This window comes from Coffea arabica, chromosome 2c, assembly GCF_036785885.1.
Source record: "Coffea arabica cultivar ET-39 chromosome 2c, Coffea Arabica ET-39 HiFi, whole genome shotgun sequence".
Taxonomy (NCBI): Eukaryota; Viridiplantae; Streptophyta; class Magnoliopsida; order Gentianales; family Rubiaceae; genus Coffea; species Coffea arabica.
In genome coordinates, this window is record NC_092312.1 from 29,704,704 (window position 1) to 29,729,922 (window position 25,219).

The 25,219-nt window shown below is 34.4% G+C and overlaps 1 protein-coding gene, 1 long non-coding RNA gene and 2 other non-coding genes across 4 annotated transcripts; 3 read left to right on the forward strand and 1 right to left on the reverse strand.

The window, feature by feature from the left end:
• Window positions 1–1,128: 1,128 nt before the first annotated feature.
• LOC113720787 (small nucleolar RNA R71) lies at window positions 1,129–1,235 on the forward strand. The gene has a single exon (XR_003455520.1). It is a non-coding gene; the product is annotated as a small nucleolar RNA R71 (small nucleolar RNA).
• An 8,693-nt stretch (window positions 1,236–9,928) lies between these two features.
• Window positions 9,929–10,035, forward strand: LOC140036075 (small nucleolar RNA R71). Its single transcript, XR_011839960.1, has one exon. It is a non-coding gene; the product is annotated as a small nucleolar RNA R71 (small nucleolar RNA).
• Window positions 10,036–13,864: 3,829 nt separating this feature from the next.
• Window positions 13,865–18,806, reverse strand: LOC113724237 (serine carboxypeptidase-like 40). Its single transcript, XM_027247159.2, has 8 exons — window positions 18,368–18,806; window positions 17,365–17,472; window positions 16,995–17,269; window positions 16,244–16,498; window positions 14,889–15,007; window positions 14,692–14,784; window positions 14,477–14,582; window positions 13,865–14,114 (listed from the first exon to the last, which is right to left on the reverse strand). Exons 1-8 carry the CDS (start codon window positions 18,741–18,743, stop codon window positions 13,968–13,970), a joined length of 1,479 nt encoding a protein of 492 aa, XP_027102960.1. The 5' UTR covers window positions 18,744–18,806; the 3' UTR covers window positions 13,865–13,967.
• Window positions 18,807–22,317: 3,511 nt separating this feature from the next.
• On the forward strand, window positions 22,318–24,347 carry LOC140035293 (uncharacterized). The gene is made up of 3 exons (XR_011839307.1): window positions 22,318–22,443; window positions 23,409–23,452; window positions 24,134–24,347. It is a non-coding gene; the product is annotated as an uncharacterized lncRNA (long non-coding RNA).
• The last annotated feature ends 872 nt before the right edge of the window (window positions 24,348–25,219 follow it).

A 25,219-nucleotide genomic window follows, 5' to 3' on the forward strand; every position in this document is an offset into this window, starting at 1 on the left:
TTAGGAGGGAGTTTATTCTTAATCAATGCACTACACTCTTCCGTTAATGCTATCATCTCATTATCTACAATTTTCCTCTTCTTTGACATGATGTCTTTCAAGAAACGTGCATAAGAGGGAATCTGTGTTATAGCATCAATGAAAGGAATGTTAATGTGCAATTGTTTAAACATTTTGAAGAACTTTTCAAACTCCCGATCCTGTCCATCTTTCTTCAACCTGTGAGGAAAAGGTATCACATTAGAATTTAATTTGGGATGAAGTGCATCAATATCAATGATAACATGATCATTTTGACTTTCTTGCTCCCCTTCAATTGCTTGCTTCTTGTCTTTTTCACAACCTGAATTTTCAAAATCGAATCCCTCAACCGTTTTACCGCTTCTAAGAATGATTGCATTGACATGCTCTCTCGGATTCACTTCGGTTTTACTTGGTAATTCACCAGGGTTTCTATTGTTGATCACATTGGCAATTTGACCAATTTGAACCTCCAAGTTTCTGTACATCCCAGCTAATTGGTCCAACCGCCCCTCAACTCGCTCGAATCTATCCGAAGTCACCTTAGCAAGTTTTTCCACCGCGATCTCCCAACTTGGTTTAGTTTCAGCCTGTGGTTGCCTTGGTTGAAATCCCGGCGGATTGGTTGGCCTTTGTTGATTGCCTTGATCTTTCCATCCAAAGTTTGGATGATTTCTCCACCCCGGATTGTAAGTATTCGAGTAGGGATTATTTGGAGCATTTCGGTTGTAATTATTGACAAATTGTACCTGCTCAGAATCAACACACTCATTAATATCATGTTCACCTCCACAGAAAGAGCAACAAGCTACGTGTGTATTAGATGAACTTGGACCAACTCCACCTTATCTACTTAGCAATTTCATCACATTATTCATTTGAGCACTCAGCATATTGAGAGTGTTCATTTCTATCATACCTGCGTGACGTCTTGTATTACCTCTCTCATTGGCCCATTGGTAGTTATTTGCTGCCATTTCTTCTATCAAATTATGAGCTTCTTGGGGTGATTTACCCATTAAAGCTCCACCTGCAGCTGCATCGATTATAGTTTTAGTAGAAAAAACTAAACCATTATAGAAGGTTTGTATGATTAACCACTCCGGCAGTCCATGATGTGGACATTTCCGAAGCAAATCTCTAAACCTTTCCCATGCCTCATATAATGATTCACCTTCCATTTGGCTAAAACTAGTGATATCCATTCTTAGTTTAGCAGTCTTACCTGGTGGAAAATACTTATTTAAGAATGCTCTTGATAAATCATCCCATCCGGTGAAAGTATTAGGAGCATGAGAGTGTAGCCAAAGTTTGGCCTTATCTCTCAATGAAAATGGGAACAACCGTAACCTTATAGCATCATCACTAACTCCATTCATTTTAATTGTATCACAAATTTCCAAGAATGTAGCTAAGTGTGTATTAGGATCTTCTACTGCATTACCTCCAAATTGAGATTGTTGAACCATTTGGATAAGTGATGGTTTAATCTCAAAATTGTTAGCATTTTTCGAAGGCTTTGCTATGCTTGTTTGAGATCCTTGTGTTCCCGGTAGAGCAAAATCTCGTAGAACTCGCCTATTTGCTTCGTTTTCGGCCATTTCTTCTTCAAACGGTAGTTCTATCAAAATTTCCTCTATTGGTTGCCAAATCTCTTGTTCCTCTTGCTGTTGTGTGTGCCTTCTTTGTCTACGTAGTGTCCTCTCAATTTCTGGATCGAAGGGTGCGACTTCTCGAGACTCCCGGTGCATACATTACAAACAGAAATAAGGGATATTATGCAACTTCAATGGTAAAAAAAACTGATTACAATATAAGATAAAATATAATCTAAAAAAATAAAGCTGTCTAAATTAATAAAGATGATTAGGCTCTAATATTGCCGCTCCCCGGCAACGGCGCCAAAAACTTGACGGGTGTTTACTATAAGTGCAAGTTTAATTCCGAATTATACCCGTTTTTTCTGCAAGTATACAGGCCAAAAGCGTAGTATTGGGTATGTATCGGGTCGATCCCACGAGGAGCAATTAGAACAATTATTAGATACTAATTTACTCTATTATTTAGACTCACAATAAATTTGAGCAGAAAATTCAGAATTTAATTCAACTACAAAAATTCTTAACTAGATAAATGCAATTCACAATAGGAGTAGAATTCACTAAGTATTAAGATCTAGGGATGTAGATTCCACATATAATACAAAAGATCTAAAACGAATGAATTTAACACTTGTTACTACTCTTGTTTAACCAAGGATTCATTTCCAATAATACCAAAATCACATTCTCATGATAATAATGGGTTAAAACAGATTAGTTTTCCCTAATCTCTTGGTAAATACTAATTCTGTTTTGTGCACACAGGAAATGTAAATTTCATCCACTTGAATGTATTTCTATTCTCATGAATATACTACTCAAGCTCTACTTATGTCATTCCATTATTTTTACCATTTCTCAATGAGTAAAAACAACTACAAACCTGCTATTGGTGATCAAACAACAACAAGTAATCCAACATACACAAGTAGATAGGTTAATATATACAAGATATAACAAGTATAAATCACAATCACTTCATATCACTTGACCATAAGTTTCATCTACTCCCTAGATTAAGGAAATTAGCTACTCATGAATAATGAAACACTCAGAACTTCATTAATGCAAATCATCATGAATTACAAATACAAAAAGAGTAAAGAAAGTCTTAGCCAAGATATGGTGAAGCCTTCCAAAAAATCTCCTTTGTCTTGAACTTAGATGATTACAAGATGAAACCTCAATTGCCCCTTGCAAGTACCTAGCTTGAGAGAATATGTTTTTCTGTAAGAAGCTAAGCTACGTATGGCTCTAAGACCTCCCTCAATGTCTCAGCATAAAGACTACTCAAAGGCTCTATTTTTCCAAGTCAAAAATATCCTTTGATTCCCAAATCTGCACTTTGTTAGCATAGTCAAAAACCGATATTTTTGACTTGAAAATAAGCCATCTTTACTGCCCTTTTGTCTTCTGAGGCATGTGCACCGAATTCTCTTGTAGATTGTAGCTGGAAAGTAGTTTGAACATAAGAGAATTGACTGAGCAAATTGCAGAATTACGGCCAGAAAACGCGCCTACACAAAACGCGGTTACAAGTCACGTTTTGTGTACTCGCGTATTCACTTTGGCCTTACTTCATCTGCGATTTTCTCTATCATAAATGCCGAACTGGCTTTTGTGCAAAAAACCAAAGTTGTAACCCTTTGAGTTAGCTTTCCAATGCTTTAAAAATCATCCAGATCAGAGTTGTGCAGCCTGAGATATGGTCGAAATACTATCACCTGGTCAAACCTCTGTTTCCAGTTTCGACCACAGAGTGCAGCTTCTGTATTCCGACTTTTTGTCCATGAAAATGGCAGAATTGGATTTCAATGTCTTCATACGAATTGTAGGTCTCTTTCTTAGCTTTAAAATGGTATAAAGATCACCTTAATCCGATAAGTGTAGCTCCAGATATGATCAAAATACTGAAGAGTGTCAAAACTGATTTGTCTTGCATTTCCTCACTTGAACGTTTTTCACTTCATTCTTCTTGTTACCACTTGAATTCATCACCAACTTTCTATTTTTCATCTCATTTGACATCCTTTGGTGATTGAATCATCATTTCTGCATAAAAATGAAGTTTTTATCATTAAAATCACTAAAAATGCAATATTATCCACTTTTACCAAAAATATATAATTTTACCAAAAACCTCTTTATTTTATTTATAAAACTAGATAATCAACTCAAAATTAACTAATAAAATGCACTTAAAAATACGTAAAATAAACTCTTATCAAATACCCCCACACTTGAATCATTGCTTGTCCTCAAGCAATATAAAATTCCAACCATCAATGATCCAAAAATTTGAAAATAAACATATGTAGTATTTCAACTCTGTTTCCTTAAATCAAGGTAAATAACCCTTATGTGATCTTTTAATTAACCTCAAGTACTCATCATATCAAGCAAAGAGGAGCTAAATATACCATAATTTTTATCAATTCAACTCAATTTCTTATTTTTATCCAATTTCGCAAGCAAGCAACTCCTATAGTCAATAAAGATGCTAACTAATCTCATGATCAACTTCTTATTTTTCTTTCAAAGAGGGATTTATTTTACTTACTCATCTCTTTTTTTTTTTGTATATATTTTAAGGGTTAAATATTACTTAAGTTGTGAAAAATGCCTTTTGACGCGAAGATCAACATTTTTAGATGAAGATCCCCGGTTACTCAACATTTCACATACTCAAGTTACTTTTCATACTCTTAATTTAAGTACCGTTTTACGCGAAAATCGACATTTGTAAATGAAGACTCCCGGTTACTAAGTACAAAAACCATTGGAGTAGAATAAACCCCCTTTTTTTTTTAATATATATATAATAAAATTCCCTCTAAAAATAATCATGAGAAAAGTATGACACTTATTGACCATATTAATATCTTATCTTATAAAATCAGATAAAAAGAAGCATTTTCATCAAATATGCAAAATGTAGGCATAATTTTCTCCACTTTACTAGATATACTTTCCTATAGATGTAAAAATTATAATCACATAAAAATCATTTCCAAATTCCATGAGAAAAGAAATTTCAAAACCACATATACTTATTTTAAAAGGATAAGTGACAAAATTTTATTTATTTATTATGGTTAATAACATATAAATATGTGTAAGGTTTTGGAAAAATTTTGACAGAGTCTCCCCTTAAAAGTGGACTAAACTCCCTGCCAGCAACCACAAGAAACACAATTTAAGCACAAGAATTATATCGAACACAACTAAAATCACAAGTACCACACATTTCTTCCCCCACACTTAGAATACACATTGTCCTCAATGTGTAGGGAAAGAAAAGAAAAGAAACAAAAGAAAGGAACAAGTGACTCCCCAAGTGATATGGCTGTGGTCCAGTGAAGCCTTGAAGCATGAGTCATCGACCGCTCAACCATCTACAGTCAACGACCTACTAGTTACTGCCACAAGTTCCAATATTCAAAATAAGGAATGTAAGTTAACATTTTTCGAACAAAAGATAAAAATAACATGCAAACAAGCAAACAAAAGAAAAGCCAGCCAACGTGCAGCCTCAATCATCCTCTTCATCGTCATCTTCATCATCATCGACAGGAGGTGGATGTAAGCCTAGATGATGTTCAATGTGGTCCAAGCGAGTATCCAGTCGGGCTAAATGATGGTCGATGTCGTCCAAGCGACCGAAAAGCCGCTACCAATTGGTTTGGGGCGAAGGAAGAGGTGGTGCTGAAGTAGATGTTCCAGCTTCATCGCGACCATGTCTAGCCTTCTGTCGCTGCTCCTGAACAGGGCGTGGAACGTTCCCCGTGCCAATACCAAGCCGACGGAGAGTAGTAAGAGTCATTTCAGCTCGTGGAGGAACATTCTCCCGCCTCATGCCTTCCAAGCGAACCTCAAAACGGGGGAAGATTAAAGTCAGTAGACGAGGAAATGAAAGTTTGAAGGAAGTTGTCTTACGCCTCGCCGTAGACCTAATGTGGCTGATGATGATGTTCGGCAATGAAATTCGAGCATACGGGGAAGTTCGGTTGTGGAACATGTAATCAAGGAAGTAAATATCGCTCTTGCGAACCTCTGTGTGCCCCGTCTTCTTTGGGATGACATTGTGAGCCATCATATAAATGATAAGCCGATGACGAGGTTCGAAGACATTCGTCACTATGGTCTCCTTCCTTGTAGAGCGAAAAGGTTGGTACTCGAGACCAAACCTAGCCATGGCCAATGAGGGATCCCACTTCCTATTCGGGGGAACAAACTCCTTCTTCAAATCTACTGGACGTCCGTCATCCATACACCCCAAAATAGCGGCCAAATCTTGACGTGACAAGACGATTCGTCTTCCACGCACCCAGGACTCAACCATTTCTCCACTGTGGCGCGCCTTACTCTCAATGTTGGCGTAAAACTCGCGCACCAAGTCGGGGTAGTAATGGTTTGGTAAGGTGAGAATCGGAGCCCATCCAAGCTGAGCAAAAGCCTTCGAGATGTTATACATCATCTCCACCGTTTGGTTCACGTGCATCTCAAATAGGAACTCCAAGTTAGCATGCTCCTCATGCCATTCTTGATTCCTCCGATTAGTGAACCTTGCACTGTCAAACACAGATCTTCCCGCTCCACGAGAGGTGCCCTCACCAAGTTGTCGGTTAATTGGTGGAGGAGAAGGTGAATTCTCCTCTTCAGTCACCTCCATCTCTTCATTAACCTCCCTCTCCTCACTACTAGAGGATGAAAGTACCGCTCTTCTTCCCCTTGGCATAGTACCTAAAAAATATTTCAATTATCCACATGTACTACAACTCATTATTTGGCAACAAAAGTTCAGCATTAATCCAAATAACCTCAAATACAATTGCTCAAGTTCTAATCATTCAATGATCGTACAAGACATATTTTCTGCCTAAAGTTGCCCAAAATCACCAAATTACACAAGATATGTATCAATTATAATTTAATTAGTGAAAATAGGAACAATTATGATTATAACTATTTAGAATTAACAATAATAATATGCTTTTAGCTATAATCATGTTTAGGCAAAAATTAAACTAATTAACTCACCAAATCAACCAAATTACTCACTATACACAATGCACATGCTTAAACATCATCAACTAACCATTTTTAACCATAATTTAACATCACCAATGGCTCAAAAACATTCTAGTTCCTTTTTCCAATTTCATCTAAATATAGCAATTGTGAATTTTAAAGTACTTGAAAACCAATAAATTGCTACATTTAAACATTTAAACATGCTTAAACAATCATAATAATCATGAATAAAATCAAAAATAGCCATGAACCTCATCAAATTTTCGAAATTAAAAGATGTCAGATAGCTCAGGATAAAAAATATGAACTTCTAAAATCAAAAGATTTGATGAAGAAACTTACCTCAATCACGTAGAAGGATGTTTGGTGATGCTAAAAATGCAAAAAGCCCTATGAAACAACCTCCAATTGACCTCCAATTGAAGAAATTAGAGTTGAAGAACCCTAACCTTCAATCCTTCAAAAACTGAATTTGAGGTGTTTTTCTTTGATTTTAATCGGTTAAAAAGGGTGTATGAAGCTCAAATGGTGTTGGGGTGATGATATCTAGCAAGATTATGGAGTATAAATGGAATTTTGTGAGTTGGGCAGAGGAAAGAGGGAAAAACGCGGCTGGAAAAATTGGAGAAGTGAAGAAATGTTCTGGATACCGCGTTTTTGAAGCAGAAAAGTGAACCACAAACGCGACTAAAAACGCGCCTTCAACGCGCGTTTTTAAAGCCGCGTTTTCTGCACAAATCTCGCAGAATTGAAAACGCGGTTACTTATGAAAACGCGACTTTAAGTCGCGTTTATATGTGTCGCGTTTTCCAGTTTTGCTCAGGCGAGAAAACGCGACTTCCTCCAAAACGCGACTTGAAGTCGCGTTTTAAAGGCGCGTTTTCTGTTCTGCAGGCTCAGAATTGAAAACGCGATTCTGAGAAAAGCGACTTATAGTCGCGTTTTCTTGGAAAACGCGTTTTCTGCTTCGATTTTTAGCAGAATTTCAACTTTTGAAAAAATTACAAAAGGTACCCCAATGACTCAAAATGCATCATAGATCATTTGTTTGCCAATTTTAATGACTGGAACAAATGTAAAACATTAAAAAAAATGCATTTTACCCCTTTATAATGAATCAAAAACACCTTTAACGCAAATCGAGGGGTTGAGTTGTTTGATCAAAGTTCGCCTTTTTTGTACTCAATTGGTCATCATTGCCTTCAATTGCCAACCCCACATTACAAAAACAACAATGTAGCTAAAACATTGATTCAAACCACAAAATCACACCAAGTTAACAAATATAACCTAAATATTGGGTTGCCTCCCAATTAGCGCTTTTGTTTATAGTCGTTGGCTCGACTGAAAAAGTTGAATCACTTTAGAGCATTAGAGAGAGATTTTCTCCCCATGGGTCGAAACTCCCGAGCCAATCCACCATGTGGTGAACCATGCATTGATCTTCATAATCCAATTTCCTCAAATGCCAAGGAGGAATATTAGACTTGTCATAGAGAGGCTCAACTTCACCTTGGAGTGGATTTTGCTTGTCTTTTCTGAATTGGCTCAACTTTTCACCATTTTCTTCATGGAATGGCGAATTTATTAAGCCAACTTCCATCCTTATCTTCTCCTCCTTTGTTCCTACACCATGAAAGTTAGTACCAAGGACATTTATAAATTTAACTTTTTCGGTCCTTTCTTGGTTAACCTTTTCATCAGATGGCATATTAGAAACAAGAGCAGTAGGCTCTATACTCCCATCTTTATTATCCAAATTGAATTCCAATTCCTCACCATTAACCCGTAATATAAGCTTACCTTTTTCTACATCAATTATAGTTCGTGCAGTGGCTAAAAACGGTCGTCCTAGAATAATTGGCATTCTCACATCTTCTTCAATATCTAAGACAACAAAATCCACAGGTATTATAGATTGTCTTACCTTTATGAGCACATTTTCCAAAATACCCATGGGACGTGTGATTGACCGATCCGCCAATTGCAATGTAATATTGGTAGCTTTTAGCTCTTGAAGTCCCAATCTCCGGGCAACCGATAACGGCATAAGTGACACACTTGCACCTAAATCACATAAAGCATTAGAAAAATGCAATTGACCAATAGTGCAAGGAATAGAAAAACTTTCCGGATCTTTCAATTTAGGAGGGAGTTTATTCTTAATCAATGCACTACACTCTTCCGTTAATGCTATCATCTCATTATCTACAATTTTCCTCTTCTTTGACATGATGTCTTTCAAGAAACGTGCATAAGAGGGAATCTGTGTTATAGCATCAATGAAAGGAATGTTAATGTGCAATTGTTTAAACATTTTGAAGAACTTTTCAAACTCCCGATCCTGTCCATCTTTCTTCAACCTGTGAGGAAAAGGTATCACATTAGAATTTAATTTGGGATGAAGTGCATCAATATCAATGATAACATGATCATTTTGACTTTCTTGCTCCCCTTCAATTGCTTGCTTCTTGTCTTTTTCACAACCTGAATTTTCAAAATCGAATCCCTCAACCGTTTTACCGCTTCTAAGAATGATTGCATTGACATGCTCTCTCGGATTCACTTCGGTTTTACTTGGTAATTCACCAGGGTTTCTATTGTTGATCACATTGGCAATTTGACCAATTTGAACCTCCAAGTTTCTGTACATCCCAGCTAATTGGTCCAACCGCCCCTCAACTCGCTCGAATCTATCCGAAGTCACCTTAGCAAGTTTTTCCACCGCGATCTCCCAACTTGGTTTAGTTTCAGCCTGTGGTTGCCTTGGTTGAAATCCCGGCGGATTGGTTGGCCTTTGTTGATTGCCTTGATCTTTCCATCCAAAGTTTGGATGATTTCTCCACCCCGGATTGTAAGTATTCGAGTAGGGATTATTTGGAGCATTTCGGTTGTAATTATTGACAAATTGTACCTGCTCAGAATCAACACACTCATTAATATCATGTTCACCTCCACAGAAAGAGCAACAAGCTACGTGTGTATTAGATGAACTTGGACCAACTCCACCTTATCTACTTAGCAATTTCATCACATTATTCATTTGAGCACTCAGCATATTGAGAGTGTTCATTTCTATCATACCTGCGTGACGTCTTGTATTACCTCTCTCATTGGCCCATTGGTAGTTATTTGCTGCCATTTCTTCTATCAAATTATGAGCTTCTTGGGGTGATTTACCCATTAAAGCTCCACCTGCAGCTGCATCGATTATAGTTTTAGTAGAAAAAACTAAACCATTATAGAAGGTTTGTATGATTAACCACTCCGGCAGTCCATGATGTGGACATTTCCGAAGCAAATCTCTAAACCTTTCCCATGCCTCATATAATGATTCACCTTCCATTTGGCTAAAACTAGTGATATCCATTCTTAGTTTAGCAGTCTTACCTGGTGGAAAATACTTATTTAAGAATGCTCTTGATAAATCATCCCATCCGGTGAAAGTATTAGGAGCATGAGAGTGTAGCCAAAGTTTGGCCTTATCTCTCAATGAAAATGGGAACAACCGTAACCTTATAGCATCATCACTAACTCCATTCATTTTAATTGTATCACAAATTTCCAAGAATGTAGCTAAGTGTGTATTAGGATCTTCTACTGCATTACCTCCAAATTGAGATTGTTGAACCATTTGGATAAGTGATGGTTTAATCTCAAAATTGTTAGCATTTTTCGAAGGCTTTGCTATGCTTGTTTGAGATCCTTGTGTTCCCGGTAGAGCAAAATCTCGTAGAACTCGCCTATTTGCTTCGTTTTCGGCCATTTCTTCTTCAAACGGTAGTTCTATCAAAATTTCCTCTATTGGTTGCCAAATCTCTTGTTCCTCTTGCTGTTGTGTGTGCCTTCTTTGTCTACGTAGTGTCCTCTCAATTTCTGGATCGAAGGGTGCGACTTCTCGAGACTCCCGGTGCATACATTACAAACAGAAATAAGGGATATTATGCAACTTCAATGGTAAAAAAAACTGATTACAATATAAGATAAAATATAATCTAAAAAAATAAAGCTGTCTAAATTAATAAAGATGATTAGGCTCTAATATTGCCGCTCCCCGGCAACGGCGCCAAAAACTTGACGGGTGTTTACTATAAGTGCAAGTTTAATTCCGAATTATACCCGTTTTTTCTGCAAGTATACAGGCCAAAAGCGTAGTATTGGGTATGTATCGGGTCGATCCCACGAGGAGCAATTAGAACAATTATTAGATACTAATTTACTCTATTATTTAGACTCACAATAAATTTGAGCAGAAAATTCAGAATTTAATTCAACTACAAAAATTCTTAACTAGATAAATGCAATTCACAATAGGAGTAGAATTCACTAAGTATTAAGATCTAGGGATGTAGATTCCACATATAATACAAAAGATCTAAAACGAATGAATTTAACACTTGTTACTACTCTTGTTTAACCAAGGATTCATTTCCAATAATACCAAAATCACATTCTCATGATAATAATGGGTTAAAACAGATTAGTTTTCCCTAATCTCTTGGTAAATACTAATTCTGTTTTGTGCACACAGGAAATGTAAATTTCATCCACTTGAATGTATTTCTATTCTCATGAATATACTACTCAAGCTCTACTTATGTCATTCCATTATTTTTACCATTTCTCAATGAGTAAAAACAACTACAAACCTGCTATTGGTGATCAAACAACAACAAGTAATCCAACATACACAAGTAGATAGGTTAATATATACAAGATATAACAAGTATAAATCACAATCACTTCATATCACTTGACCATAAGTTTCATCTACTCCCTAGATTAAGGAAATTAGCTACTCATGAATAATGAAACACTCAGAACTTCATTAATGCAAATCATCATGAATTACAAATACAAAAAGAGTAAAGAAAGTCTTAGCCAAGATATGGTGAAGCCTTCCAAAAAATCTCCTTTGTCTTGAACTTAGATGATTACAAGATGAAACCTCAATTGCCCCTTGCAAGTACCTAGCTAGAGAGAATATGTTTTTTTGTAAGAAGCTAAGCTACGTATGGCTCTAAGACCTCCCTCAATGTCTCAGCATAAAGACTACTCAAAGGCTCTATTTTTCCAAGTCAAAAATATCCTTTGATTCCCAAATCTGCACTTTGTTAGCATAGTCAAAAACCGATATTTTTGACTTGAAAATAAGCCATCTTTACTGCCCTTTTGTCTTCTGAGGCATGTGCACCGAATTCTCTTGCAGATTGTAGCTGGAAAGTAGTTTGAACATAAGAGAATTGACTGAGCAAATTGCAGAATTACGGTCAGAAAACGCGCCTACACAAAACGCGGTTACAAGTCACGTTTTGTGTACTCGCGTATTCACTTTGGCCTTACTTCATCTGCGATTTTCTCTATCATAAATGCCGAACTGGCTTTTGTGCAAAACACCAAAGTTGTAACCCTTTGAGTTAGCTTTCCAATGCTCTAAAAATCATCCAGATCGGAGTTGTGCAGCCTGAGATATGGTCAAAATACTATCACCTGGTCAAACCTCTGTTTCCAGTTTCGACCACAGAGTGCAGCTTCTGTATTCCGACTTTTTGTCCATGAAAATGGCAGAATTGGATTTCGATGTCTTCATACGAATTGTAGGTCTCTTTCTTAGCTTTAAAATGGTATAAAGATCACCTTAATCCGATAAGTGTAGCTCCAGATATGATCAAAATACTGAAGAGTGTCAAAACTGATTTGTCTTGCATTTCCTCACTTGAACGTTTTTCACTTCATTCTTCTTGTTACCACTTGAATTCATCACCAACTTTCTATTTTTCATCTCATTTGACATCCTTTGGTGATTGAATCATCATTCCTGCATAAAAATGAAGTTTTTATCATTAAAATCACTAAAAATGCAATATTATCCACTTTTACCAAAAATATATAATTTTACCAAAAACCTCTTTATTTTATTTATAAAACTAGATAATCAACTCAAAATTAACTAATAAAATGCACTTAAAAATACGTAAAATAAACTCTTATCAACATCAATTCTTATAACTGACCATGGAAAACACTCAAGACTAACCTCGTAACTAGGGGCAATTCTTCAATTTTCAAATGCACTCTAGGATCGATTTCTTGAATTTAGGGCTTTGATACCAAGATGTAAGCTCTCAAAAAAAGGTCCGCCAAAAATTTGTATAGGAGATAAATTTCATAAAATTTATATTTATAAGGAGGCAATTGACACACATACAAGTATGTGTGGGAGAAAAGGAATAAATCAATAATGTATCATTAATTACACATAATAACAAGACACTCAAATTTCGCTCTTCTCAATAGACAATAATATTAACACCCCCTATTTATAGACTACAATATGCCTATAGCTTTTTGAACAATTGATCAAACATCATCAAACTTGTTAGATATCCATACTCGTATTGTGGAAAATTGGAGGCAACTACTATTAGAGAGGATCCGAATCCTTAAATATACTCTTCGTGCTTTACATCATCCGTTTAAATCTAGTTTCCATGTTTACTGTTTCCAACTTCAGCAAACAACATTTTTTTTGGCCCCTCTATTAAACCCTTTCACACTACAAAACAACTACACCTTCCAAAAATTATAATAGTGACCAATTCCTATTTTATTTTTCAAGAACTTTTGAATTTTTTTATATGTCTAGACTACATGATTTTTTAGGTAAAACAAAAAAAAAAAAAGAAAAGGAAAATACTAAAGTGTATATGAAATGGATTTTTCATCGAGTTTGTTATCGACCTACGCATTGTCCCTGTTTCTGTTCTATTAGAGTTGGAATTGACGGCCACGACAAAGTACAAGAATAAATTTCCTGGAATGATGCCAATCGTAAAAGTTACATACTTAGAATTCCAAGTATGCCAAATGGTCTTATTGTTTAACTATTAACCTTAGCTTTTATTGCTGAACATCGAAATGAAGGACAAGTCCTACATAAGCGTCTATTATTCTACCGTCAAAAACAGCATTTCAATATACCCGAAAATAGTTTATACATGAAGCACAAAATACTGCATGCAACTACCAAAACTAGATAAGAGGAGCTATTTTCTAAAACACGTGACATCACATGAATTTGTCAATGCCAATATTATTTCAATAGACCAATAAACCTGAGGAGTAACAAGCCAAATTAAACCTTCAGAAGTACCAGGCTGTGCTAGAATAATGAGGATAAGTCAATACCAATATTATGGAATAAACCATTAAATCAAAAGAATAACCAGCTGAATTGAATATGCGTAGGTATTACACTATACTTGAATAATAATGCGACGAAAGAGCTTATACAATGCCCTGTTTGTCCAGTTAATGGTTGGGAAATGGTATCCCAGAAATGAAATGTGAAATAAGTGAAAGAGCCCTATCAGGTTTATAACTCGGTACTTGATGACCAGCTCCTCTCACCGTCACAAATGTCAAGTTGTCTTGATAAATTTGCACATATCCCCCTACCTGATCACAGCATTACAGCATAACAAAACAATAAATAAATTTTCGGTGAGCATAGCATTGATGAATCTAGCATCTATTTAATATTTATTAAGATCTCAAAAATATATAAAAGTAGTTTACAAAAATTATGTTTCCATGGTTTTAAATACTGATTTTAGCTTTCGATCCTAGAAAACATGTTTTCTTCTATTCTCACTTCTTAATTGCTTTTAAAAATCTAACTTAATTGGAGAAAAAGACTGAGAATAAGGTGCTCCTAACTTGTAATTCTGAAAAATTTGGAAATATTTAAGAACAAGTTGAAAATCAGAATCTAAATAAAACATTATGGAGGTGGAAGAATTCATGCATTGATTACTGACCTCCAAATCACGATACCATGGCTGCCAAGGAGTTACAATTGAAACGTTCAATGCTTCTATTGCGTACTGTGATCCAGTCACAGGTACCCTTCCATCCACATCGCCACTGTTTTCATATAGTTGAGTTAATTCTTATAAATAATCAATATTTTGGGAAGGTCTTATATTAAAAAATATGACCATAATGAGATAGTGAATGATAGGATTACATTTACCTAAATATCCATACTTTTAATCCATTTGCCAAGAACTCTTTAAGAAATGGAAGTACTGTTGACTGCCAATCTGTCCAGTTTTGAAGAACATCACTGCATTTTTTTTGGCAAACCCCCATTAGCATGAAAAGATGGGTAACCAGGTTAAAAAATAAAAATTAAAATATTGGAGAAAGAAAGGAGGGCTTCTAAATAACCTGCATGGCTGCCAATCATATGGTATCTTCGTGACATTTGCATGTAGTGCCTCTTGAACGTTGGGATGGTTAAAGTATGAATGGCCATAATATTCACTGCATTCATCAAACTCCAGTATCTGCACGTTGAATTGGAAAATCAAGGGTTCATAGATGGAATAAAGAAACAATAATATTTAAGAAATCAAAATTTTCTAGATTAGGCCATTAATTTGTCATCTTTCTTTACTTTGTCATTAATTTTAATCTTTCAATTTCATTAAAAACTAGAATTTCTGCAAATCCCAGAAAGATATATGCCTCATCTTGCTGGGCATAAAAAGATTCCAATGACACCGTCTAACTAAAACCTTGATGAAGTTCAAATTGTAAATTTCACTTTAAGTTTTCTGAAAGAATGAACAGATATTTTTAGGGTTATAAGTGCTATAATTGATTAGGGATAATTTCAGAAACCTCCCTTGAGGTTTCTAACAATTTCACTGAGCTCCCCTAAGGTTTGAAGAATTACACTTACCTCCTTTGATTTGATAGTTTTAGTAACAAAACCTTAACATAATATTGACTTGGCCAATTTTTTAAATGAATATCCAAAAATGCCCTTGTGTAATCAGTTTTAATTTATTTTCCTATACAATTATAAGATTGTTTAGTATAATTATAAGGAAAATGTGCCAAATTTTTCATGTCCATATCTACTATTTGATAAACAACTATAGTAATAATTTTATTACTATGATATGATACTTTTGATGGTATTTTATTATGGATTTAGATTTATAAGAGAGAAAAGAAAGTGTTGAAATAATTCATTTAGAATTTATGAATTTTTGGACTAGTGGAATTATCATAATTTAGTAGTGCTTTTGGGCTCTTTTTTTGATTTGTTGTTAATTTTAATACCAAAAAATAGAAAACAAAGATCATCAAAAACATTGAATTGCATATAAAATTAACTCGTAAAAAAAAGCACTAGTTCGATATTTGGTTATATAGAAATTAGAGCCAATAATGGTAATTCTATAGTTTTATTGGCAAAAAATTTAAAAAAAGTAATAAGGAAAAAGAATGAAAAAATAATTTTAAAACTCATTCTAAGCATAAGCATACCAAATAAGGAAATTTCATTAAAATATTTAAGGGTAAATTGTCATTTAAAATGATAAGGGAGGTATGTGTAATTTTTCAAATCTCAGGCGAACTCAATGAAATTGTCAGAAACCTCAGGGGAGGTTTTTGAAATTATCCCAATTGATTATTAAGTTCTAGTGAAGCTTTTACAATGTATTTTTTTCTATTAAATGTTATCAAGAACAAAAGACAAAAGGTTAAAAAAAAAAATTAAGAGAACTTACGGAGAACTGCTTGGGTACACTGGTTAGACTGTCATCAAAGCATCGAGGGTAATAGATATTGTATATGTCAACTTCGTCGAACACTCCATCTGCCACACTTAGGATGTTCTGACAATTAGCCGATAATTCGGCCGCTGAGAAATTACAGAATTTGTGGATTTTTTTTACAGTTTCAGGGGAAATTAGAGCATGTGTTCCAAAATAGTCATACATCCCTGGATCATCTGTTGCATCATTGATGACTGCATTTCCAATCTGCATTAAAGTCCAAGATTAATCACACGATTTAGAAAATTTAATTACATTTAACAGCTCATTTGTGCTCATTTATGATAGCCATTTTGTATTAGTCATATTCATACTGCAGCCCAGAATCTCACTCTCGGATATTGCATGCATGCTATGATACTATGCTCATAAGGTTGCCCTTAAAATTTTCAACGTACATAGCAACTCAGAACCAACAATGCCTAAAATGTTTTGAACGTGAAAATCACAATATAATTCACTCAGAACTACTTTATTTGGATGCAAATCATTAGATGTCTGTATAAATAAGTTGCTTTCGCAGAAACAACTATATATTTATAAGAATTGAATACAGAATATGCCATGACAACATATTCAATTTGTTTGATGTCCTAACCCAAGTCTAGCTGCTTTATAGGATCAATTAAGTTTGATAAAGTCACTTTTATCATTCAGGAGACTAGCAATCGATGATTTTAACAACAGAAGTGAACAGACATACCAGGATTCCTTTGAGGTTAATGATGGTCCTGTTCGCCTTCTTGTTATGGTAAACAATGTTATGTGCTAATTGAGGTACATAATGACCAGCATAACTCTCTCCAGAAATGTAAAAGTCTCTATTTTTGTACTCGGGAAACCTCTCAAGCCAATTTAGTAAGAAAATGTAATTGTCTGCAGCAGTTTTTCTATCACCGCCGCTAACAAAATCTGATGTTGTGTTAGAATATGAAAATCCTACTCCGGCTGGAGACTCCAAGAACAAAACATTAGCCACTGCAGGTACAAAATATTAAAACAGCTTTTAGTCTTTAATACCTAACTATTGAAATATTCAATGGAAAAATTAGCAAAATACAAAAGTAACCCACCATAATTCCAAGCAAATCTGTTATTGAACAGTGTCTTGCCATCACTGCCAACCCTGAATGGTCCTAGTTCTTGGAAGGCTCCATAAGCAAGAGAAGAACAACCAGGACCTATTTGACAAATGAGTTAAAAAATGGAAATATCATAGTCAGTTTAACAAGCTTAAGACAATATAACAATGTTTGTAAAGATAGTGATATTCTGTTACTAATAATTCCACCTTTGCTGTTGGATTTTTTCAGAGTGATATAATGAAGGGAGAAAATATGTAAGTTATGTATCAATCTATATATATAAATTATCAAGATCTAGGCATTGATCGAATCATTACTCTAAATCAAATGCATAACTAATTTAATAACAAAATGACTAAAACTTGCGAAAAAGAAAATAAAAAAAGCAATATCATTCTTGTGAAGATTTTGTACACAAGTCGTAGCGCAGCATGCATAGCTTCTAGTATATTATTTTTGCTATACTGAATTTCTGGTGCTGATTCGTGGGAATAGAGAAGTTTGTTTGGAGTGTGAAACTCAGAAACTCGAAAACAATGAAATACCATTATATAAAGTAATCAAATTCTACAGGTAATCAAATACAAAGAATCACAATCTTGAAAATTAACAAATTAAACCTCTAGTCATTGTATAAGGTTAGGTGGGACTTTTCTTGTTCCAGAAAAAATTGTTCCAAAACTTACAAGAAAACTAGCCATCTAATTGTTTTGCCAAAAAAAAATACACACACACACACACAGATTTTGTATAAATCTCCATTAAAAATTTTACACATAACCACTCATATACACTTATCTTCCAAGAAAAACAGGCTACTACTTATGTACAAAAGAAAACATATTTATATACAAAAGGAAAATAAAAGTTGAGAAATTAGTAATATACCTCTGTTTACCTTCCAAAAAAAAAAAAACGCTACTACTGATGTACAAAAGAAAACAAATTGATATACAAAAATAAAATAAATGATGAGAAATTGCTAATGAACCTCCATTGAGCCAAAGGAGAAGAGGCACATCTTCAGGCTTCTTGCGACCCTGTGCTTCAACAAAATAATAGAAAAAGGCACGGCCAGCAGTCTCATTGATGGTGATATATCCACCATACTGCTTGAATCCAACGTGTGGTTGTCCAGGCAATCGATCGATCCTATCTTTCTCTTTCAGCCCTTTTTTATTTGAAGGCTTAGCAGGGGCATCAAATGCTGGGAAGTAGCTGCTTCTTTCAACATTGGATTGTGGGTTCAATCTAGCCTTGAGATGATGGTAGTCAGCTTCTCTATGGGTTTTCCCAAAAGTCTGGACCCGAAATAGTATAAACAAGAGAGCTGGGAGGAGAATAAAACGGGTTGTTTTGATCTCCATTTTTGCTTTCTAGGGACAAACTCTGAGGTTTGAAGAATACGAGTTGCTCTATTTATGAGAAAGTCATGAGGGCAAGTACTAACAGGGGAAGAATTTTTGGAGTTTTTGTTAAAGAGAGAAGTTTTGCACAAGGAAAATTAACCTATCAAAAGATTTTCACAAGGGTCCTGAATCGGTAAAGGTTCTGCTTTGGTACAAGAATCTCTTGAATGAATGTGCATTAACTTTCCTGATTTCTTGATGACAAATCAAATTCCATTTTTTAAACATGTAAGGTGTTCATCTTATTTGGGTGAGATTCATTTCGAATCTACTATAATTCACGTCTTAATTCATTCCCTTTGCGTGACCCTTTTATGTTTCATAAATTTTCAATTTAAGACGGTAACAAACACATTAAATTATGTTTAACATGCAAAGAATCCGAGTTAATCTGAATCTATGTTACTCATCAAAGAAGACTCATTCAGATTTCTCCATGAACTTTGGAACATAAACTTTCGATGAGGGGAAAGACGTGAATCGAAAGAATACCAATATATAATAAGACGTCACTATTTTTTTTTTACTAGGCCACTTAACAATATTTTTAGGTGGTAGTTTTAGGGTTCTTATGCTATAAAAATGAAGGAAAATATGAGGTAAACAGTATTAAATTGAACTTGACATGTGTTGAAATCAATGTCAAAATTTTGGGACAAAATCTTATTTAATGCTTTATTTTTTTGCCAGAAAGGTTTTGGCCTCTACTTTATTTGTTTTACCAATTTAATTATAAATAATTTTTATATATATTGTCAGTGTATAAATTTTCATGAATGGATGCATGACACATAAGTAAATTTTAAATTCAAAATTTGTACATATTATATATCTAATAGTAATAGTGTATACACTGACATATATATAAGATTAATCCTTTAGTTATTATACCTTTGACCCACCACTGGATGGTAAACATTGAAAATTCAGATAATGGTAGATAGAACATTAGTTGGTTAAACCTCAACCAAAGGCATTTCATCGATGAATTTGCATGCCAGGCTCTTCCTCCCTCCGTGTATTGCCTTAGAGAAAGTCGGCACATCAAACCAAGTCTGTTAAATCCAAAAGTTTCAATCCTATTTTCAGCAGTTTTTGGTCAAGTCCAGATATTAGTTGTTTTTACTATGAGGTTTTTTTTTTTTTGTTATTTTAGTCAAGTCTTCTGGGCTGTAGATAGGGCTCTTTATTTCTGTATTGTTCATGAATCTTGGGTAAATAAAATTGTGATGTATTTTTCTCTTTCTCCGTCGCAGTAGTAGTATGTGGTAATTATTACCTTTTTTATGGTGTTAATGGAGAAACTTTTTAAAAGAGACTGATATATATCCCTCGATTTTACTTTTAGGTTTTCCCCAAAATTTTGGCTTCCATTTTCCCCGATTTTGGTGATTAGTGACATTACTGTTGATCTACTGGAGGATTATGTCTACTTTTGTAGAAGCCTGAGGATTTAAAATCCTCAGTAATTTGAATACTAATAGCTAGACATATCAATGAGTAGCGTTTGGATTGGATCCATTTGATTCAAATTTAGACCCATTAAATTTACTTAAACACAAATCCAAACTCAAATTCTTATGGATTTGAAAAAGTAAACCCAAATCCAGATCCCATGAGTTTGGGTATCTAATGAGAATCTGTAGGTATTTTTTTGAACATACAGAATTAAAGTAAAAATATTTAAAAATGTATAGAGCTTAAAAATAACATAAATACCACCCAAATTTTTGTTTAGGGAGGGAACCAGAGAAAGCATAGGAGTGTAATAGATAGGCAAGATTAGGTGGTATTTTCTTAGATCACGAGCGTATATTTTATCTAATGGTCATGAAGTCTTACTACATTCGATCTAATGTCCATGTAATATTAGATTATTTTATAAATTTATTGAATATATATATACACACATGCACATACACACACACATACACATATAGACATACATACATACATATTATTTATTTATACATAGGATTTGGTTTGAATCTAGGTTTAAATATGGATCATATAAAATTAGACTCTATTAAAATTCACGATTCTCTTACACAGTCTGACTATGGGTAGGATCTAAGTTTAAAAAATTAAACTTAGACCCGACCCAAACATATTAGGTCTGGATTGAATTTGGGTAAGATCCTATCCATTAACATGCTCAGTAACAACATATGAAGCTAAATCAATTTACTTTCTTAATTGACACTGTGCATATGAATGTGGGGATAGAAGTTGCATGCATTTGTTGCAAGGCACCAAAATCTAGTATTGAAATGAAAAAACAAAGAAAAAAATAATACCTCATAGGAATAAAATGTTTAATAAAATTAGTTACTTTTCTATTAGTATATTTACCCTACCCAAATATTTACTTCCTTTAGTTAGTATATTTATTTCAAACTATATACTTCCTTTAGTTTAATCAAACTCCTTTAGTTAGTATATACTACTTCTTTTAGTTTAATCAAACAACAGTCTTTTTCATTTTAAATACCTCAAACTAACTAAAGGAAGTCTGAAATTGTTCAGAAACGAATACTGTAATTGGACACAAGAGGAAGTATATATCATAAAGAGAAAAGGACAAGTATTTTCTGTACTTAAACAAAGAAATTTTACACCTCACATTTCAAAAAGATTGCCTGAAACAAAAGAAAATAAAAAAGAAATTATTGGCTTTGAAGAATGCTAATGGCCTGGAAATTGAAAAGGAGATAGCCGGAATGAGGGACGATTTGTTGCCGTCTCAAACCGGCTTGGTGTGATTTTCTCTCACTTGTTCTACTTGTGCAATTCAATTTTATTGTAAAATTTAATCGAAACAACCCAATCTTTTATCTATACAAAATTTGTATGATAAACTCTGTTGTCCATCTTTCCCTAAACTAAATGTTTTGGTCTAGTTGATATCTTCTAGTGAAAGGATTTTGCTTGCGACCATATGTTGGTATCAATGATCAGAGTCCAGAGTTTTGGTTTATAGGATATACAAAATTGATGTGGGGCAAAAGGAAAGAGAGAAGTTCCACACACACGAGTGCGGACGGGTCAGAGTTGATTTGCCTAATTGCTGAAGTCTTCTTTATTTGGTTGATGATTTACGTTCGTTAACACAAGAATTGGTTACAGACAATACCATATTTCTAGACCTAATCGGTAACTTAAAAATTTAAAGCAAGATTTATAGGATCGACATTATCACAAGAATTCTTTTTTGCTATTAAGAGATATGACAACGGAACAAACTGTTATGAGATCAAAGGTACAAGTGGAACATATGCTATAGAAGGCATATGGTGTTCAATCATTTCCTACTTTCCCTAGCTGATACAATTTGCTCTCGCTGATTTTGTTTGACTGAATTCCTACCTTAGCATGGAATGCTCATATCATCTCTTACAACTGTCACCATAATACCCAGATTTCACTCCCCAAAATATGATTGCCAAAATTGGAATTGGTATAAGTGGGGAGGCATTCTTTACAATTATATCAAGAATTTGAGTACTAAAGTGCAAATTGCCTTGATACATATCTTCCCCACCGCTCCTATGTATCAATTTTGTGCTCTCATTTTGTAGAAAGAAACAAAGGGAATAACAGAACAGCTTCAGGAGGAGAAACTAAGGGTCCAAATCCACCAGAGTCTAATTGATTTAAGGTAACTAATGTATAGAATTGAATTTTATGAGCTGAACTTGATAGGATTTGGTGATCTTTTATGAACCAAATTTGAGTTGATAACTTCTAGCCGGGAAAATTGAAGTTGGACAGCTATAAACCAATTTTGTGGGTATGATTTCTTGCATATGTTGCTATTAACTTGTAACCAAACATCTGATGTGGGTAGATGTATGAAACTGAAGAGATTTTAGATGGTAATGGCCAAGAAACCTTGAGTTCTAACTAACCCCAAGGTTGACAGTCACCTTTGCGCAGCTTTAGTAAATAGGCCATAACTTGAGATGGAAAACTCAAAATTGGGCAACGTCAATTGCATTAGAAACTAGACTTAGAGATCTTTCCAGTGGTATAAAAATCAAGCTCTGGTTCATTGCCTACTAATACCAGAAAATTTGCAAATTTCATTGGAAATCAGAACCTGCGCAGTTAGAGACTGGAAATTGCACGTACTTGTGGCCCAACTTAGAACCATCTATTGATTGATTCGCTAAATGATCCCTTGTAGATATATTTAGTATTTCAATTGTGGGTTCTAATGCCTCCAATTTTGCGGTGATTTGACATATATATCCAGAGTTATGCATGTTTAATCGACAACTGCATTTGCTGAAACTTCCACCCTGCACAACATAAGAACTTGAAAGTGTACCAAATTGTGACTGAATTTAGATAAGCTTATGATATAAATCTCTCAGTAGTTTCTTCTGAAGGTAGTTAGAGCCTTGTTTCTAGTTTATAACAGTGTGAAATTTAGAATTTTCTGAAGTATACAGCCCATGTTACACATGTTTAATTGAACTTTGTCCATGCTGAAAATGATGGAGAGCAGTGTAGCTCTATAGTCGACTTAAGTATAATGGCATAACTCTTGAAACGATATACATTCTTGATTACTGCTAGGAGTTTCAACAGATGGTTATTATTCTGATTTTATTGTTTTAGGAGAAGGATAAAGAGAATTTGGGTGACACTCTCTTGACTAACGAGTAAGTGGCTCTTTCATATCTCTATAATTTTTAAAATGTCTTTAAATTTTTTTTTATTTGTCAGTTGTTACAGAAAATATATTTTGTTATACTAAATTGGATTGAGCATGTGTAATTTTTTTACAACTATGTGCATATGAATAACTATATTACTTGTTTAAAAGTGATTGTTATGCAATATTTTGGATATCATTGGACGTGCTTAAATAAGTAAATGACACGAAAAGTCTCTAAAATTGTTATATTTGAATACTGGTAGCCCTTTCACAGGATATAATAGTGGACAAATGACCCTATCACGGGAAAAAAGAGTGACCGTAGTAATTATCTAGAACTATATTTTTAACCGGTATGTGGCCCTACCACGAAAAATAATAGTGGTATTTAATAGTCTTGTCATGAGATATAATGGTGACCGTGGTATATTTTTGAGCTAAACGCAAAATGAAAAGATACAACATTCCATGGATTATAATTAAAGAACAATAAAATATGAATCTATGCACAGTTATGCATTGTATATGCAAGATGCATGCACTGTTTTAATTGTGATTGAATTCTAAGAAATAATTTTATTAAATGTTATTTATAATATTAATATACTCAATCTATTAAAGATACATTTGAGCTACTTATTGAGTAAATTGATGATCACCCCACCTAATTTTTTCTGTCCTGCAGATGAGGATCAAATGCATGATCGATTGAAGACTAGTTTGATCAGAGTATGTTTCTAGCGTTGAATTTTGCAAAAATGTAGCTTGTATGACTTTTGTACCCTAGTAATGCATGTATGTCAAGAGTTTAATGTGAAAATTTGTACGAATGACTTTTTGTGTTTGAAACTTTGGTAAACACATTTAAAGATTTATGTAATTATTGATATATTTATAAATTCAACAGACGCCGGTATATCCTCTCAGGAGTGTATATCGGTGCCACGCTCCAAAATATAAGTTAATAAATTTTTAAATACGATTATCGGATTTGAGGCGAGACAGACAGTCCCATCCCAAGCAAATGAATGCCTGAATTCCTAGAGAACCACATTTTTGCGGCAAACTGTTGGCTCCATTCGGACAAAAAATCCCGCATGCCATGTCCTGATCAAATCCGAATAGTTAGTCCTCCTCATGCTGCTTGGCAGACTAGAATATTTTGATCTGCATGCAGTTTTGACATTCTCAGGATAGAAAGCAGGACCAATCTTACTGGTTTTCAATCACATTTATAACTTATTTCCTGTAAAAAGATTTTGACTAGACTACGAGTAATAAAAGTCAAGAAATGTCGACATTTTTCTTGCAGAAAAAGAACAAAAATTACCTTCCTTTTATTTATCTCCAACAATTGCAGCAATTGCTGTCTGCAGCTCAAGTCAAACCCTGTTGCTCGTATAACATGCTAAGGTTAGTTTTTCTTTGGGACATAACAAAGTGTTAATGTATTAACAATTGAAACTGATGTCAGTCAAGCTTGTGCTGCACAAGGAAATGCAGAAGGAGCAGTATCAAACCTGAAAAATTCATGTGTTCATGCGTTCCTTGTTGACAATTTGATTAAACTCGTTTACAGCACCCTAACTATGACTGTTGGTTTTCTTCATGTGTTTCTTGTTAAGTAAATAGAATATCAATTAAAATCAATGAAGAAACAAAGAATACAAAGCCAAAAATCTCTAACTATTATCACAAATATTGCTTGCATAATATTAATGATACCATTGCCTTGGGAAAGGGTTGTGTTGGATGATAGGGTGGAAGGAAT